The following is a 16,032-nucleotide window of genomic DNA, read 5'->3' on the forward strand; positions in this document are numbered from 1 at the left end:
ACACCTTTAATCCCAGCACTCAGGAGGCAGAGGCAGGCGGATCTCTGTGAGTTTGAGGCCAGCCTGGTCTTCAGAATGAGTTCCAGGACAGCCTCCAAAGCCACAGAGAAACCCTGTCTCAAAAAAAATAAATAAATAAAATAACAAAAAGCTCATAGCAGAGTTTTGCAATTAGCAAAACAAGAAAAGACCTTTAAAAATATTTTATGTGCATGGTCCCCTCAGCATGCATGTGGAGGTAAGAGGTCAACTGTTCTCTTGCCATCATGTAGGTCCTGAGACTGAACTCCTATCATTAGACTTGTGTCTTTACCAGCCGTACCATCTTGCTGCCCCTTAAAAAAATATCTCAATTGAAGTCAAATTCCTTATTTCTAGGACATCCATGTTTTAGGACCAAATGCCTATTCTTTGACATCTACACTAGCATAGTAAGTATGCTGTTGTTTTTTTTTTTATCACTATGTCTACCACACAGATGTCTTCAGTATATCATGAGGCACATAAATCACTTGTACAAAACTAAAATAACACATTATATATTTCTACAAGTTATAAAGTTTTACAGAAGTTATATGAAGTGAAATGTCTTGTATTTTAAAAACTGCCCTCTCCCCAATTTTTTTCTTTTTCACACATAACTCCAAAAATGAAAACTGCTCTTTACAGTTTTTAGTTTAAGTGAATTTTATTTAATAACATTAATTCTATGACAAAGATCTAAGGATTCTAGAATTGAATTAGAAACGGTCAAAGCCACACTATCCTATTATCAGACTTAAATGTTAAGGAGAGTACAATCCTCTGCTGAAAATTCTATTTAAGTACTAGGTCTTTCAACACTGAGACGTTTCAAATTAAGTTTGAGTCTGAAGATCCGGTTCTTGGGCATTTCAAGTAATGACTTAAAAACACACGTGCTTTTTTTGTCACACGTTGTACCAAAAACTGCATGCTCAAACAAAAGAGATGAGGCATTTCTGGTGTTGACACACCTTCATTTCTGTAAAGCTAAAATGTCGAAAACAGTACCTGGCATGGTGGTACAGGCCTTTAACCCCAGCATTTAGAAGGCAGAGGTAGGCGGATTTATGTGAGTTCCAGGACAGCCTGGTCTACAAAACTGAGTTCCAGGACAGCTAAGACTGTTACACAGAGAAGCCCTGTCTCTAAATACCGCCCCCCCTACCCCAACCACCGCCAAAAATCTCAAACAGTAGAAATTGTCGTATCCTCTTAAAATGCTACCTGGAAGTATAGTCTAACCTACCACTTTTGTAATGCCTCGTTTTCCTTTATAGCCCTAAGTAAAAAGCGAAAACACTGAAATATGAAGGAAATTCTAAAAACGAGTTTGCAATTTTAAATCTTCCGAATGTCGGCTCTCTACAAGCACTTCTCTAGCCAGCCTCGCATATTCTGGGTCAAGCTCGGAGACAGCAGGCCGATCATTCTTTGAAGAAACGCTGCCTCTAGCCTAGAGTACAAAGGCAATCCCTTCCTTTGACCCTCTTCTCGTTACTCTGCAGATGGAGGGCCAACAAACACAACGACCTCCTTTCGACGGGCACACATCCCTCTCCTCAGCCCTCAGGACCGCCCGAGGCCAGGCCACGAGGCCACGCGGTGCTCTCGGGGCGCCAGGCCCGAGCGGGTCAGGGAGGACGGGCAAGGAGGAAGAGGTTCTTCCAGGCAAGCGTGGGGCCGGAACAAAGCGCCGGCCCAGAAAGACACAGCGGTCCCGCGACGCACACTCATGGGGCTCCGGGCGCTACGCAAAAGTCCCGCAGCGCGCCAGCCCGCCACCCTTACGCCAGTGGCTTGGCCCCAGAGCCTTCGCGAATATGGCTTTGCGCACTGCGGCGGGGCTGCGCTGCAACCGAGCTTGTCCGGTGGCTCCTCCCCGCCGCCCTGCGCGGATTGGTGGCGGACGGAAGCCCGGCTGCTGATTGGATAGCGAAGGAGCCACTCGGGGAGGCTCTGGTGGGTCGTCCGCCCCAGAGTGATAAGTTCGGCTTCAGACACGCCTCAGCGCCAGCAGCGAGCCGGAGCTCTATGGAGGTGGCGGCGGGTACCAGGTGGTGGCTGCAGCAGCGACTCCTTTGAGCTGAGAGTTTCAGGCCGTCCCCGACTCCTTCCTCCCCCTTCCCTCCCCCTTTTTTGTTTTCCGTTCCCCTTCCCCCTCCCTTCCCCGTCCCCGACGACCGGATCCAGAGGAGGCAGCTGCGGCGGCAGCTGCTGAGTTCTCGGTGAAGGTGAGTGGAGCCGCCGCCGAGCGGAGCCTCTAAGATGGCCGCCGCCCCTGGCCGCTTCTTGTCGAGTGGTACAAAATGGCGGCCGCAGGCGGAGCCGGGCGGGGCGCCTTTCCTCTGCCTCTGAGCCACCTAGAAATCTGTGGCCTCTGTTTTCCCTCCCGTGCCGACCAAGGAGAGGGAATCTGCAATCTCGGCTAGGTCGGCGTGCGCCTGAGTGGCGGGCGCGGCCGGGCCCCTGACGCGGGGTGCGAGGACGCGTGCGAGCGTGGCGGGCCTCGCGCCTCGGCGGGAGGGACGCGGCCCGCGGCAGGGCCCGGCCGTTGGCGCGGGACCAGCGAGGCGGACGAGTCCGGAGCCCGGCCTCCCGGTGGGGAGGAGGTGTGTGGGCCCTGGAGCGGGCTTCCCCGCTCGGGGGAGGCGGAGAGCGGGTCCCCCGGCCCTTTGTGGGCCGAGGCGCTGTCAGCCGGAGGATTTATGGTGGAGGCGGCGGGTGGGCAGGAGGCCGCCTTCCTGCGGGAGAACAAAGGGCCGGCCCGGAGGGGGCGCCTCCCGCTCAGCCCGAGTCCCCGCCTGGCGCCGGTCGGAAGCCCGGCCAGAGTGGCTTAGGGGAGGGCCCCGCTGCTCTTTTGTTCGCGGAGTGGGGCGGAGGTTCCTGCTGCCATGTTGTGGCCCCGCTCTTCCGGCGGCTTTCCACACGCGCCCTGTGGGAAGGGGTGAGCGCAGTGAGAGCGGGTCCGGCCTGTCACTGCCCAGGCCGCTAGAGCAGGACAGCAGACATTTCCTCCCAGCATTTTAAAGGCCCCAGAATGCGGCTGCGTTCGTTCTAGACAGTAGCCAGATGTTCTTTTCTTTTTTTCCACAAAGGCTGTTCTCTGGCTTCTTGAACACTTACGGGAAAGGAAACACAGCTAAACAAGATTTTACTGAGTATTTGTGGTTTTGACTTCGGTGTAGTGTAGTCTTCTGAGGGCGGCAATGCAGTGAGAGCTGAAATAAATGACAATAGACTGGAGGTGTATAGATCTATATGGTGGCAGTACCTAATTTTGGTGTTCTTTCTCGTTCCAGGCTTTTCATTTGTACCATCCCCTCCCCTCCCCACCCCATCCATTAATATTATTCTTTTGAAGATTCTTCGTTGTCAAGCCGCCAAAGTGGAGAGTGCGATTGCAGAAGGGGGTGCTTCTCGTTTCAGGTATGGACCATGGGAGGGGGTGTTTGAAAAGGCTAGTTATAAAGCCACTACCAGATCCCACTTAATGTGCTGCAGTTCTAGAATTGTTTTATGAAAAGTAAGTGGGTTATTTTGCTTGCATGAATGCAGTGTCAGGACATCAGATCCCCTGGGACTGGGGTTATAGACCGTTGTGAGCTGCCATGTGGGTGTTAGGAATTGAACCCTTGTCCTCTGGAAGAGCAGCCAGCACTCTCAAACTCTGGCTTCCGGCTCATTTTCTTTTAGGCCAAAGTTCAGTCTTGGTTGCAGTTCTAAAATATAGATAGGTTCCCTTTTGAGTGAGAGGTGACTGAGATGGTACAAATTTTCTTTTTGACTAGTGCTTCTTCGGGCGGAGGAGGAAGTAGGGGTGCACCTCAGCACTATCCCAAGACTGCTGGCAACAGGTATGGTGAATCATCAGTAATCTTGATGTGACTTCATAGTTTCAAACTGTTGTTGATGCTCTCCTTTCTTGTTACATATTTGCTATTATCCCAAAATCAAAATGGCTATGCCTACTATTTGGTATTTAGTGTAATCTGTGTGGAATATAGTTAAGCATTTTAGTAAGTCTCAAGTTTTGTTCTTGGATCAGCAGCCTGGGAATGTAGTCAGAAATAAATTCTCCAGCTGGGTGGTTGTAGCACACACCCTTAATCCCAGCACTCGGGGAGGCAGAGGCAGACCAACCTGGTCTACAAGAGAGGTAGTTCCAGGACAGCCTCCAAAGCCACCAAGAAACACTGTCTCAAAAACCAAAAAGAAAAGGAAAATTTCAGATACTACCCCCAAACCTACTAGAGAAGTCTGTTTTAAGAAGTTTTCCAGATGATTCTGGTGCTGTTTGAGAAGAATTTCAGGATTGCTTGGGGGGAGGGGTAAAGCCTAAGGTTTATTTTATATTTTTGTTTAGCAAAATTTAGGGTGGTAGAAGGTTTGTTACTAAATTAATTTTCTTAATCTACTTTGTTGATATTGTATTAAACTAGCGAGTTCCTGGGGAAAACCCCAGGGCAAAACGCTCAGAAATGGATTCCTGCACGAAGCACTAGACGAGATGACAACTCCGCAGCAAACAACTCCGCAAATGAAAAAGAACGACATGATGCAATCTTCAGGAAAGTAAGAGGGTAAGTGTCAGGGTTTGTTCTGAGGAGGTAGAGATTAGCTGTACTGTTCCTGGTGTGTGTGGTATACAGTTTATACTGCATTCACATTTTAGTGAATTTTGTTGTCAATATTTCCTTTGAAGAGTAGTCTGTTGCCTATAGGAGTTTGGCAGCAGGGGCCGTTTATTACCTATAAGCTTATGCTAACTAGTTCCATGTTCTGGTGTGTAACTTCCAGATAACGAGAGCCTTGTGCTCTGAGTTTTGAGAAACATTTAAGATATGATTCAGGTGTCATACATAATTGTGAGAGTGTGTATATGTGTGTGTGTGAGAGAGTTTATTCCAGCATCTCTTGGGTTAGATATAAAATGAAAACTTCTATAACAGCATGTACAAGATTTCCATAGGCTCGAGCAAATCCTAGCACAAAGGGGGGGGTCACAAAGTCCTGAAGCTACTGGCAGTTTAAATGCTGAAAGAGGGGAAAATTTATTTTCTTCCATGGGGTGATACAGCCACACTCCAAGGAAAGGCCCTATGCTCAGGAATAAATGGGCAACACAAATTTGTTTTTAGTGGCCTTTTCTTAGAGAAAGAATGTGAAGTGAGATAGGAATTGGGAGGTCACAAAAGTGTTATAATAAAGAAAAATACACAGTGTAGAATTAAGAAAATAAACTGGGAAGAGAAAGGGAACAACTCCCCTCCCCCCCAGCTAGTAAAGGGAAAGTAAAAATTTAAATACTGTTTTTTCAGCCCAGAAATTATTTTAACCCACATAAAATGTGTTTTTCCCCCCAGCATACTAAATAAGCTTACTCCTGAAAAGTTTGACAAGCTATGCCTTGAGCTCCTCAATGTGGGCGTAGAGTCTAAACTCATCCTTAAAGGGGTCATACTGCTGGTAAGTTTAAAATGTTGGCTCAAAAGTGGGAGGTTTAACAAACCCAAGTTTCTTATACTTGATTATCTCATTAAATCATGAGATAGGTCCTAGGTATAGATGTATATATCTGAATAATAAAAACAAGAGGGGCTGGAGAGATGGCTCAGGTTAAGAGGTTCTGAGTTCAATTCCCAGCAACCACATGGTGGCTCACAACCATCTGTAATGAGATTTGGTGCCCTCTTCTGGTGTACAAGCATACATGCAGGTGGAACACTGTATATGTAATAAATATTTTAAAAAAAACAAACAAGAACCACTTCTGTTTAAGAGGTGAACCTTGAATCTTCATTGCCTTGGTTTACCGAGCTGTCTGCAAACAGCTATTGAAGTTTTTCTTTTGGGAATTCATATGCTGATTCATAAAGGATTCTGGCATTTTGCTTTGCATGACTACCAGCCAGAGTTGGGTCCCTACTTAAATAGTGTCTTGTGATTTATAGTTCTGGTCATGATATTTTCTAGCTGGGGAGAGGTATACAGCATGAGATTTATTACATAGTACCACAGATGATGGCTAAAAACTTAAAATGGTTTTATTTTTCTGAGGTATTTTCCAAATGAATAGAGACTAGTTTGTCGTGAGTTGTAAGGTTACAGCTGTTTACAAGGGGACTCTTTCAGCCTCTGATTCATGGTGGTTTGCTTAATGACTTCTGTAGATTGTGGACAAAGCCCTAGAAGAGCCAAAGTATAGCTCACTGTATGCTCAACTATGTCTGCGATTGGCAGAAGATGCACCAAACTTTGATGGCCCAGCAGCAGAGGGTCAACCAGGACAGAAGCAAAGCACAGTAAGTGGCAGTTTTTGTTGGCCTTGTTTTAAGACCTGGGAGATTTTTTTGTTAATGAAGTCTTTATCTTTTCCAAATAGACATTCAGACGCCTCTTGATTTCCAAATTGCAAGATGAATTTGAAAACCGAACCAGAAATGTTGATGGTAAGAATTTTAAATTTGCTGTTAGCTAGTACTGTGTGGTTTTAATTACATTGGTATGTTCTGTGGCCTAAGTATAGAGGTCAAAACACTTGCAAGAACAGTTCTAAGTGTTCTTTATTCTGTTTACCTCCCCCTCAGTCTATGATAAGCGTGAAAATCCCCTCCTCCCTGAGGAGGAGGAACAAAGAGCCATTGCTAAGATCAAGATGTTGGGGAACATCAAATTCATTGGAGAACTTGGCAAGCTTGATCTTATTCATGAATCTATCCTTCATAAGTGCATCAAAACAGTGAGTATGACTGGAGTATCTTAGGATGACCTAACATATCCTTATCTGGGGAAAATTAGTCTCAGTTGCTTCATATCATCTGAGAAGGTGGGTAGCTACTAACATAGGTTGGTGACCAGAGAAATTTGGAGTTTTGAGGTGTGCTTATTACTAAAGTAGAGGGGTAGATTGGATTGCCTTGCCTGTGCTAAAATTCCTAGAGGGATTTCAACACAGACTGGTGGAAAAGCATAATCCCTTAGCTCTAGGGATTATGAATCCAAACCTAAGGAGGAACTACAACATAAACCAGAATAATAAGATTTTCAACATTCCTTTCATAGCTTTTGGAAAAGAAGAAGAGAGTCCAACTCAAAGATATGGGAGAGGATTTGGAGTGCCTCTGTCAGATAATGAGGACAGTGGGACCTCGATTAGACCATGAACGAGCCAAGGTAAATTTTTACTGAGAACAATGTAAGGGTAGTATGTCCTGTGAGTTGGGATTTACTCTAGTTAGTCATCTGCCTTTATGGCATGATTACCATAAATAGTATGCATTTATCTAGTTCTAATTGCATTTTGTTTTTTTTTTTTTATTGGTCTTTTTATCAGTCCTTAATGGATCAGTACTTTGCCAGAATGTGTTCCTTAATGTTAAGTAAGGAATTGCCAGCAAGGATTCGTTTCCTACTGCAGGTATGATTTTTTTTTTAACAATGTTCAAAAGCTTGAGTTTTTTTCCTTTGGAATAGTAAAATAAAAACGTATACATTTTAAAATCACAGGATACCGTAGAGTTGCGAGAACACCATTGGGTTCCTCGCAAGGCTTTTCTTGACAATGGACCAAAGACGATCAATCAAATCCGTCAAGATGCAGTAAAAGTAAGATGAGGTTTTTTGTTTTTTTACAGTAGTGTAATCCTTTCCATGATTCTTAACTAGATTTATCTTACTGGTATTGAGGTTTGTTTCATAGAATCCCTCAAGCCATTTTGGAGAGAAGTTATAGAACTGAATAAGTAATAAGAGGTGTACAGACAACAGTACTTAACCCTTTTTTTTCTCAAAGGATCTAGGAGTGTTTATTCCTGCTCCTATGGCTCAAGGGAGGAATGACTTCTTCCTGGAGGGACCGTTCATGCCGCCAAGGATGAAAATGGATAGGGACCCACTTGGGGGACTTGCTGATATGTTTGGACAAATGCCAGGTAATTTTAAATTAAAGCAGTGTTTGAGTTAAACTAAAAGTTTAAAGTTTTAGTGGAGTTCTAAAAATTGTTTGTATTTTAAGGTAGTGGAATTGGTACTGGTCCAGGAGTTATCCAGGATAGATTTTCACCCACGATGGGACGTCATCGTTCAAATCAGCTCTTCAATGGCCATGGGGGACACATCATGCCTCCCACGCAATCGCAGTTTGGAGAGATGGGGGGCAAATTTATGAAAAGCCAGGTAAGACATTGACAGTGTTTATAATGTTAGGATTAGCCTTAGGCCCAATACATTTTGCCCTTTATTTAAATGAAGCTGAGTTTTACTTTTAATGTTTTGTTTTTTTCTTAGCCAGATTTCCATCTGACACTTGTTTCAAATTGAGTATAATATGTATCCTTAAAATTAGTAAAAATCTGGGGCTGGAGAGATGGCTCAGGTTAAGAGCACTGACTCCTCTTTCAGAGGTCCTGAGTTCAATTCTCAGCAACCACATGGTGGCTTACAACCATCCATAATGAGATCTGATGCCCTCTTCTGGCCTGCAGACATACATGGAGGCAGGATGTTGTATTCATAATAAATAAATCTGGAAAAAAATTAGTAAAATCAGATCACTTCATTCAACAGATAGTTTAGATATTCCCTATTTCATCTTTTCTGGGCAAATACAGTTAATCTCTGGGCAAATCACTTGCTTGGCTCATTCCCTTGGTACTCGACTTATCTAGACTTTCTCTCTCCCTTTCTGAAATAGGGGCTAAGCCAGCTCTACCATAACCAGAGTCAGGGACTCTTATCCCAGCTGCAAGGACAGTCGAAGGATATGCCACCTCGGTTTTCTAAGAAAGGACAGCTTAATGCAGATGAGGTACATTTGCCTACATTACTTCTATGCAGTAGTTTTGTCAGCGCAGAAGTCTCTTGCCCGATGATTATAAAAAGACGCGAAAGAGGACTTGAAGCTGGATCTTTTCCTTTTTTCTCTTCTACTACTTTCTTTTCTCTAGTTTCCCTTTTCTCTGCTTTTTCTCTTTTCTCTCCTTTCCCCCCTTTTCTCTGCTTCTTTTTCTCTTCTCTCCTTTCTCTTTTCTCTGCTTCTTTTTCTCTTTGGATATCCAGCGTCCGATGAGCGAAGATTATGAGATATGAGGGCAAGTTTCTAAGTAATTTTTACTAGTTAGTTGGTAGTTTCTCTGTAAGTAGACTAAAGAGTATTTGTATTGCTGATCATTGGTCCAACTATTGTGCAAAATAAGGTTTGTAGACAATGCCTTAAAGAGTATATGTATTGCTGATCATTGGTCCAACTATTGTGCAAAATAAGGTTTGTAGACAATGCCTTACTCTTCTCTCAGTATCGTACCCAGAAGTAACTTTCTGGGTCTTTAGAGAAATATATTTCTGTCATAATTATTAGATTCGTGTATAATTAGGGTATTAAAAGTATTAAGATTTAACGTTTGTTAGCTTTTGTTAATTTGGTTATGTGTTTGTTTTCAATTTTTAGATTAGTTTGAGGCCTGCTCAGTCGTTCCTAATGAATAAAAATCAGGTGCCAAAGCTTCAGCCCCAGATAACTATGATTCCTCCCAGTGCACAGCCACCACGCACTCAAACACCACCTCTGGGACAGGTATGGGCCCCTGAAAATGTGTGAGGATTCACATGTCCTTCTCTCTGCTTTGTGGTAATACTACTGTTCTTTTTGATTTGTTTCATTTCGATCAAATGTGTGTTGTGCTGCTTGTCTTTAGACACCTCAACTTGGTCTCAAAACTAATCCACCACTTATCCAGGAAAAGCCTGCCAAGACTAGCAAAAAGCCACCACCATCAAAGGAAGAATTACTTAAATTGACAGTAAGTTTCAGATAGCCCCTAAATCATCTCTATTGCTTAGAAAACATTTGAGGCTAGGGAACACTGATGGGAATTGGATTGTGTTCTCAGGAAGCTGTTGTGACTGAATATCTGAACAGTGGAAATGCAAATGAGGCCGTCAATGGTGTAAGAGAAATGAGAGCCCCAAAACACTTTCTTCCTGAGATGTTAAGCAAAGTGATCATCCTGTCACTAGATAGAAGTGATGAAGATAAAGAAAAAGCAAGCTCTTTGATCAGCTTACTCAAACAGGAAGGGATAGCCACAAGTGACAACTTCATGCAGGTAGAACATTCTACTGATTGATTGTGTGGTAACTCCTCCAGTCATGGTTGGGAACTAACAAACTGTTTTGTATATTCTTCTTCCCAAGGCTTTCCTGAATGTATTGGAGCAGTGCCCCAAACTGGAGGTTGACATCCCCTTGGTGAAATCTTATTTGGCACAGTTTGCAGCTCGTGCTATAATTTCAGAGTTGGTGAGCATTTCAGAACTAGCTCAACCACTGGAGAGTGGCACCCACTTCCCTCTCTTTTTACTTTGTCTTCAACAATTAGCTAAATTACAAGATCGTGAATGGTTAACTGAACTTTTTCAACAAAGCAAGGTCAATATGCAGAAAATGCTGCCAGGTAAGAGCCACTGGCTTAACAGTAAGTGGGGATTTTGATGCCTTCAGGGGATTTTTTTTTTTTGTAGAGTGGTCTAAATAGGCCAGTCTGGTAAAATGAGAAATGTCTTTGCAGAAATTGATCAGAATAAGGATCGAATGTTGGAGATTTTGGAAGGAAAGGGACTGAGTTTCTTATTCCCACTCCTTAAATTGGAGAAGGAACTATTGAAGCAAATTAAGCTGGATCCATCCCCTCAAACTATATATAAATGGATTAAAGATAACATCTCTCCCAAACTTCATGTAGATAAAGGATTTGTGAACATCTTAATGACCAGGTAAGATGAATAGTTTCATTTGCCAGAAAAAGTCTTCATTCAGGGCAGAGGCCCAAGAAGTTACTAGTGTGGGATTTCTAACATGATCTCTGCTGTTCAGCTTCTTACAGTACATATCTAATGAAGTAAGCCCACCTAGTGATGAAACAGATTCTTCCTCTGCTCCTTCCAAAGAACAGTTAGAGCAGGAAAAACAACTGCTGCTCTCTTTCAAACCAGTGATGCAGAAATTTCTTCATGATCATGTGGATCTACAGGTCAGTGCCCTGTATGCCCTGCAGGTGCACTGTTACAACAGCAGCTTCCCAAAAGGTGAGGTGACTGGTGTCTGGGAATGAGGGGCAGTTTGAAACTGCACACTGAATAAGGGAATTACATGTTGTTTTGTTTTGTTTTAAGGCATGTTACTTCGATTTTTTGTTCATTTCTATGACATGGAAATTATTGAGGAGGAAGCTTTCTTGGCTTGGAAGGAAGACATAACACAAGAGTTTCCAGGAAAAGGCAAGGCTTTGTTCCAGGTAAGTGCTTTAAGATTTTTTGCTATTAGTTTTGCTTGGTGTATTTTAAATGGTCTAACTTGAATGCATCAAAAAAAAAAAGGCATATTTTCTGTTATCAAGTGGAATTAGAGCCCTGGGAATAGAAAACTTTACATGAAAGTTCTCTAAATCAATAGGGTACAAAATGAGGCTTTAAAAGGTATGGTCACAGTCTGGTACTAAAGGTTCTTACTTAGCACGATTCAGATAGTTACAATTTTTCTAGGTCCTTAGCTTTGAGGAAGGCCTGGTTTACAACAGGTCATTCTTAAGAATTTATCCCTATTCCTGTTTTTGAGAATCTGTCACAGTAATTCCAGAATGCTACTATATACTGGAGAAATTTGGTTTGGAAGAGTTGCTGTCTTGGACAACAACCTAAAGTGTAAGACTAGTTAATTGAAGCTAGGTATGTGGTTTGTGCCTTAAAGCCCAGCACTTTGGGGTTAAAGGGTCAAGGGCAGCTTGGAAAGACAGCTCAGCAACCTAATTGTTTTACCTTCAATTCCCTAAGTTCCAAGCCCCTATCTGACTATTGTAGGCCCTGTGCATTGTACACAGTCACATACCAGTTACTCACCATGTGTACACAAATGTTTTAAGGGAGAAAGGCTAGAAATGACTCAGGTACAGCTTGTGAAGTTCAGTACCCAGAAACCACTTAATCTCTTTGGATTAATTTTTTTATTATGTGCATTGGTGCTTTACCTGTATGTATATCTATGAAGGTACCAGATGCCCTGGAATTGGAGCTATAAACAGTTCTGAGCTACCATGTGGATGCTAGGTATTGAGCTTAGGTCTTCTTGAAGAGCAGTCAGTGCTCTTAACCACTGAGCCATCTCTCTAGTCCCCAAAACTTTATGTACTATATTACTAAGTTTAATATAAATTTAATTTACAGGTAAATCAGTGGCTAACATGGCTAGAAACTGCTGAAGAAGAAGAATCAGAGGAAGAAGCTGACTAAAGAACCAGCCAAAGCCTTAAATTGTGCAAAACATACTGTTGCTATGATGTAACTGCATTTGACCTAACCACTGCGAAAATTCATTCCGCTGTAACGTTTTTTCACATATTTAAAGCAGAAGCACGTCAGTAAGGTTTCCTTCTGCATAAGGTTTTTGTAGTGTGATGTCTTAATCATAGTCTACCATCAAATACTTTAGGAGTATCCTTAATGTTTAGATAGAATATTAGCAGCATGCAATAATTACATCCTAAGTTCTCAAGCAGAGGCAGTCTATTGCAAGGATCTTCTTTGCTGCCAGTTACCATAGGCTGTTTTAAGTTAGAAAACTGAATAGCAACACTGAATACTGTAGAGATGCACTTTGCTCAGTAATACTTGAGTTGTTGCAATATTTGATTATCCATTTGGTTGTTACAGAAAAATTCTTAACTGTAATTGATGGTTGTTGCCGTAATAGTATATTGCCTGTATTTCTACCTCTAGTAATGGGCTTTATGTGCTAGATTTTAATATCCTTGAGCCTGGGCAAGTGCACAAGTCTTTTTAAAAGAAACATGGTTTACTTGCACAAAACTGATCAGTTTTTGAGAGATCTTTAATGCCCTTGAAGTGGTTTTTGTGGGTGTGAAACAAATGGTGAGAATTTGAATTGGTCCCTCTTATTATAGTATTGAAATTAAGTCTACTTAATTTATCAAGTCATGTTCATGCCCTGATTTTATATACTTGTATCTATCAATAAACATTGTGATACTTGATGTAGTTGTACATGACTTCAAATAATACCTGCAAAGTTATGTAAAATTTCATTTTGTTTTGAGATATTGTACTTATCTCAGTTTAAGAACTTGGGAAATTTTCAGTTTCATAGTCTTAAGACCAGTGCTATTCAGTAGTGAATTGACCCAGTAAGGAGCATTTCATTATCATTCTGTTTTTCACCCTACAGCTATTTCCTGTCAGTCTTAATCTATTGCAAACTGTCAGCTTAATCTGGAGCTGCCTTTTCTGTTACAGACTTTGTGTCAGTTCTTTGGCTCTGCTTTCTAAGCACCTTAGGAATAAGCTTTCTTCATCCAGCATCATCTTTGCTGAGTTAGCTGTTTAGCCCCTTAAAGTCTGTAAAACTGGCTCCCTCTCGTTGCCTTCCATTTTGTCTAGCCCTTGCAATATGCAGTTCTCTACCTGGAACACAATGCTCTCCTTAACCTTCAGATGTTGGTATGATTTTTTTACTCAGAACTTGCCTTCTTCCTCTGCCAGGACAGTGAGGAGCTTGTATTGGTCAAGAATTTTTTGAGATGTCTCTGAAAGGTCCACAGGGAACTCAGAGAGCAGTGGTCCACAGAAACAACCTGACTCTGTGTGTCCCTTGCATCCCCTGCCAATATCTGTGCTCAGGTGTCACCAGCTCCAAAAGCCTACAGTGGAATGAGTAGGGACAGATGTACCCCTTGCTCCCTCCCAGCAGAACCCTGGTCTGCTTCAGTGGAATAGAAGAAGCTGGGAAGAGTTGAAGTGGACAGTCAAGGATAATTGTGGGATTCAGGTCCATCCCACAACTCAGCCTAGCCTGTGATCCACTCCTTGGTGAAAGCTGAGCTCCAAGGGGACAGTGCAGGTTTGTCTATTTATTCACTGCTGAGTGGAATTTTGTGAGCTTCAATCTTAGTGAATTTTGGGAATTAGGAACTTCAGGGCAATTCAAAATTAGGTTTAGAATCCAAAATGTCCTGGATAAAAAAAAATTTTGCATCTGAAGACTGATTGATTGTCTGCATGGTAACTGAATTAGGGCTAACACACTAACTGAAATGATCTGTGTATTGCCCCACCCACTAGAAAAACAAATAAATGATTGGATAGTGGTCTGGGTTTTTCTCGTTTGTTACACCCCTTGATCCTAGCATTTGTAACCCAGTTTTAAACATCCAGCCTTCACAAAGCAGTGATTATAAAAGTATATGCATGAAACTTTAAGGCATACTCAAAAGTGTGCTTTGGAAGCAGGCCCTGGGACTGCTCATGCTGTGATGGACAGCTTTCACCCCTTCAGATCCTTAAGGTGTGTGTCACAAACCAGCCATACCCCTCAATTTTGAGGTATAGGGCAGGAGACATTTACAAAGCTCTTCCCTTCTTTGTCTTACTGAGCCAGATCCAGGTATAAATAGTGGAGAGTCACTTGGGATGGGGGCAGTTCCCCACATCGTTTAGAAAACAGGAGAGAAAGCCATCCATCCACCCAACAAGAGTACACTTGCAGCCCTCTGCCAGGCTCCAGGAGGAGACCTTGTCAGGCAAGATAAATATTTGTCCTGTATCCGAAAAGACCTGATAACAACTGTGACAATCTTGACTTCATCTTGGTACCCATCTATTGTGAATGACAATGATGTGACTCAGAAGCAGTGACACCTTAAGGACTTAGTGTTCAGGTCAGCTGAACAACATTCAGACCTCATTTGGGACAAAGTCTGCTTGGCAAGATAAAAACCTTTAGGGGTAATAAAAAGTGTTTGATGGCCAGGTGTTGGTTGGTGGTGTGTGCCTTTAATACCAAACCTGGAGAGGCAGGCTGATATCTGCGTTCAAGGCCATCCTGGTCTATACAGTGAGTTCTAGGACCAGGACAGGCTCCAAAGCTACATATATATAGTTTGATATGGGGGTGGGGAACTTTATAAGGGGAAGGGAGTGATGTCAGTGCTACTTGGTGTTAAGAGAAAGATCAAAGTTGAGGGAAATCAACTATCTAGAGGAAGAACCTTCACACAGAAGGAAACGAATCCACAGTCCCTGAGATGGGAGTGGATGCTCAGTCTCCAGGTCAGGGTGGTTGAGTAGAATAAGCTGGAGATTGATGGGGGTGTTGGCCAAACCAGTCTGACACGATAGATGGGCCTTTATTCAAAGTGGGATGGTCTATCCCCGGACGATATTATCTAGCAATGATAATTAACTAAAATGGCCTAGAGTCTGCTTTGTATTATATTTGGCTGACTATCCTAGCTAACATTCACTGAGCATTTAGTATGTTTGATTGGAGTAGACATACTGATTCATCCCATCTAATCTTCCTAGCATCCCCCAGTACTATGCTATCCCTAATTTACTGATGAGGAAACAACTGGGTAAGTCATACACCTTGTCCAAGAGCTTTAGATAATTCCAACCCCTTCTGGAGGTTCTTAAAATGAAGTGTGCATTCAATGAAACCTTGCATTGTGATTGAAGTTATTGCTCACTTTTTATTCCGTCTGAGACCCCAGCTCAAGGATTATGCCACCCACATTCAGGTGGTTTTTTTGTTTTTTGTTTTTTTCAGTTAAAACTTAATGGAAGCCGGGTGTTGGTGACCCACGCCTTTAATCCCAGCACTTGGGAGGCAGACGGGTGGATCTCTGTGAGTTCGAGGCCAGCTTGGTCTGCAAAGTGAGTTCCAGGACAGCTTCCAAGACAATACAGAGAAACCCTGTCTCGAAAAACCAAAAAAAAACAAAAAAACAAACAAACAAAAAAAACAATGGAAATAGGACTGGAGAGATGGCTCAGTTGTTAAGAGCACTGGCTGCTCTTTCAGAGGTCCTGAGTTCAATTCCCAGCAACCACATGGTGGCTTGCAACCATCTATAATAAGATCTGGTGCCCTCTTATGGCCTGAAGCATACATGCAGACAACACTGCACACATAAGTAAATAAATCCTTAGAAAAAAGATTATG

The 16,032-nt window shown here is 42.7% G+C and overlaps 1 protein-coding gene and 1 non-coding gene across 2 annotated transcripts; both read left to right on the forward strand.

Annotated features, from left to right (window-relative positions):
* The first annotated feature begins 230 nt into the window (after positions 1-230).
* Eif4g2 (eukaryotic translation initiation factor 4 gamma 2) lies at positions 231-14,176 on the forward strand. The gene is made up of 24 exons (XM_040731349.1): positions 231-238; positions 1,530-2,071; positions 2,244-2,255; positions 3,324-3,450; positions 3,813-3,878; positions 4,464-4,604; positions 5,388-5,490; positions 6,195-6,326; positions 6,407-6,473; positions 6,612-6,763; positions 7,087-7,197; positions 7,358-7,441; positions 7,531-7,629; positions 7,817-7,955; positions 8,039-8,199; positions 8,717-8,830; positions 9,470-9,595; positions 9,717-9,821; positions 9,912-10,127; positions 10,216-10,474; positions 10,589-10,793; positions 10,894-11,105; positions 11,193-11,314; positions 12,240-14,176. Exons 1-24 carry the CDS (start codon positions 231-233, stop codon positions 12,303-12,305), a joined length of 3,369 nt encoding a protein of 1,122 aa, XP_040587283.1. The 3' UTR covers positions 12,306-14,176.
* On the forward strand, positions 8,884-9,117 carry LOC121135670. The gene has a single exon (XR_005872770.1). It is a non-coding gene; the product is annotated as a small nucleolar RNA SNORD97 (small nucleolar RNA).
* Positions 14,177-16,032: the final 1,856 nt, after the last annotated feature.

The sequence above is a fragment of the Mesocricetus auratus genome, unplaced genomic scaffold (genome assembly GCF_017639785.1).
Source record: "Mesocricetus auratus isolate SY011 unplaced genomic scaffold, BCM_Maur_2.0 Super-Scaffold_4256, whole genome shotgun sequence".
In the NCBI taxonomy this organism is placed as follows: domain Eukaryota; kingdom Metazoa; phylum Chordata; class Mammalia; order Rodentia; family Cricetidae; genus Mesocricetus; species Mesocricetus auratus.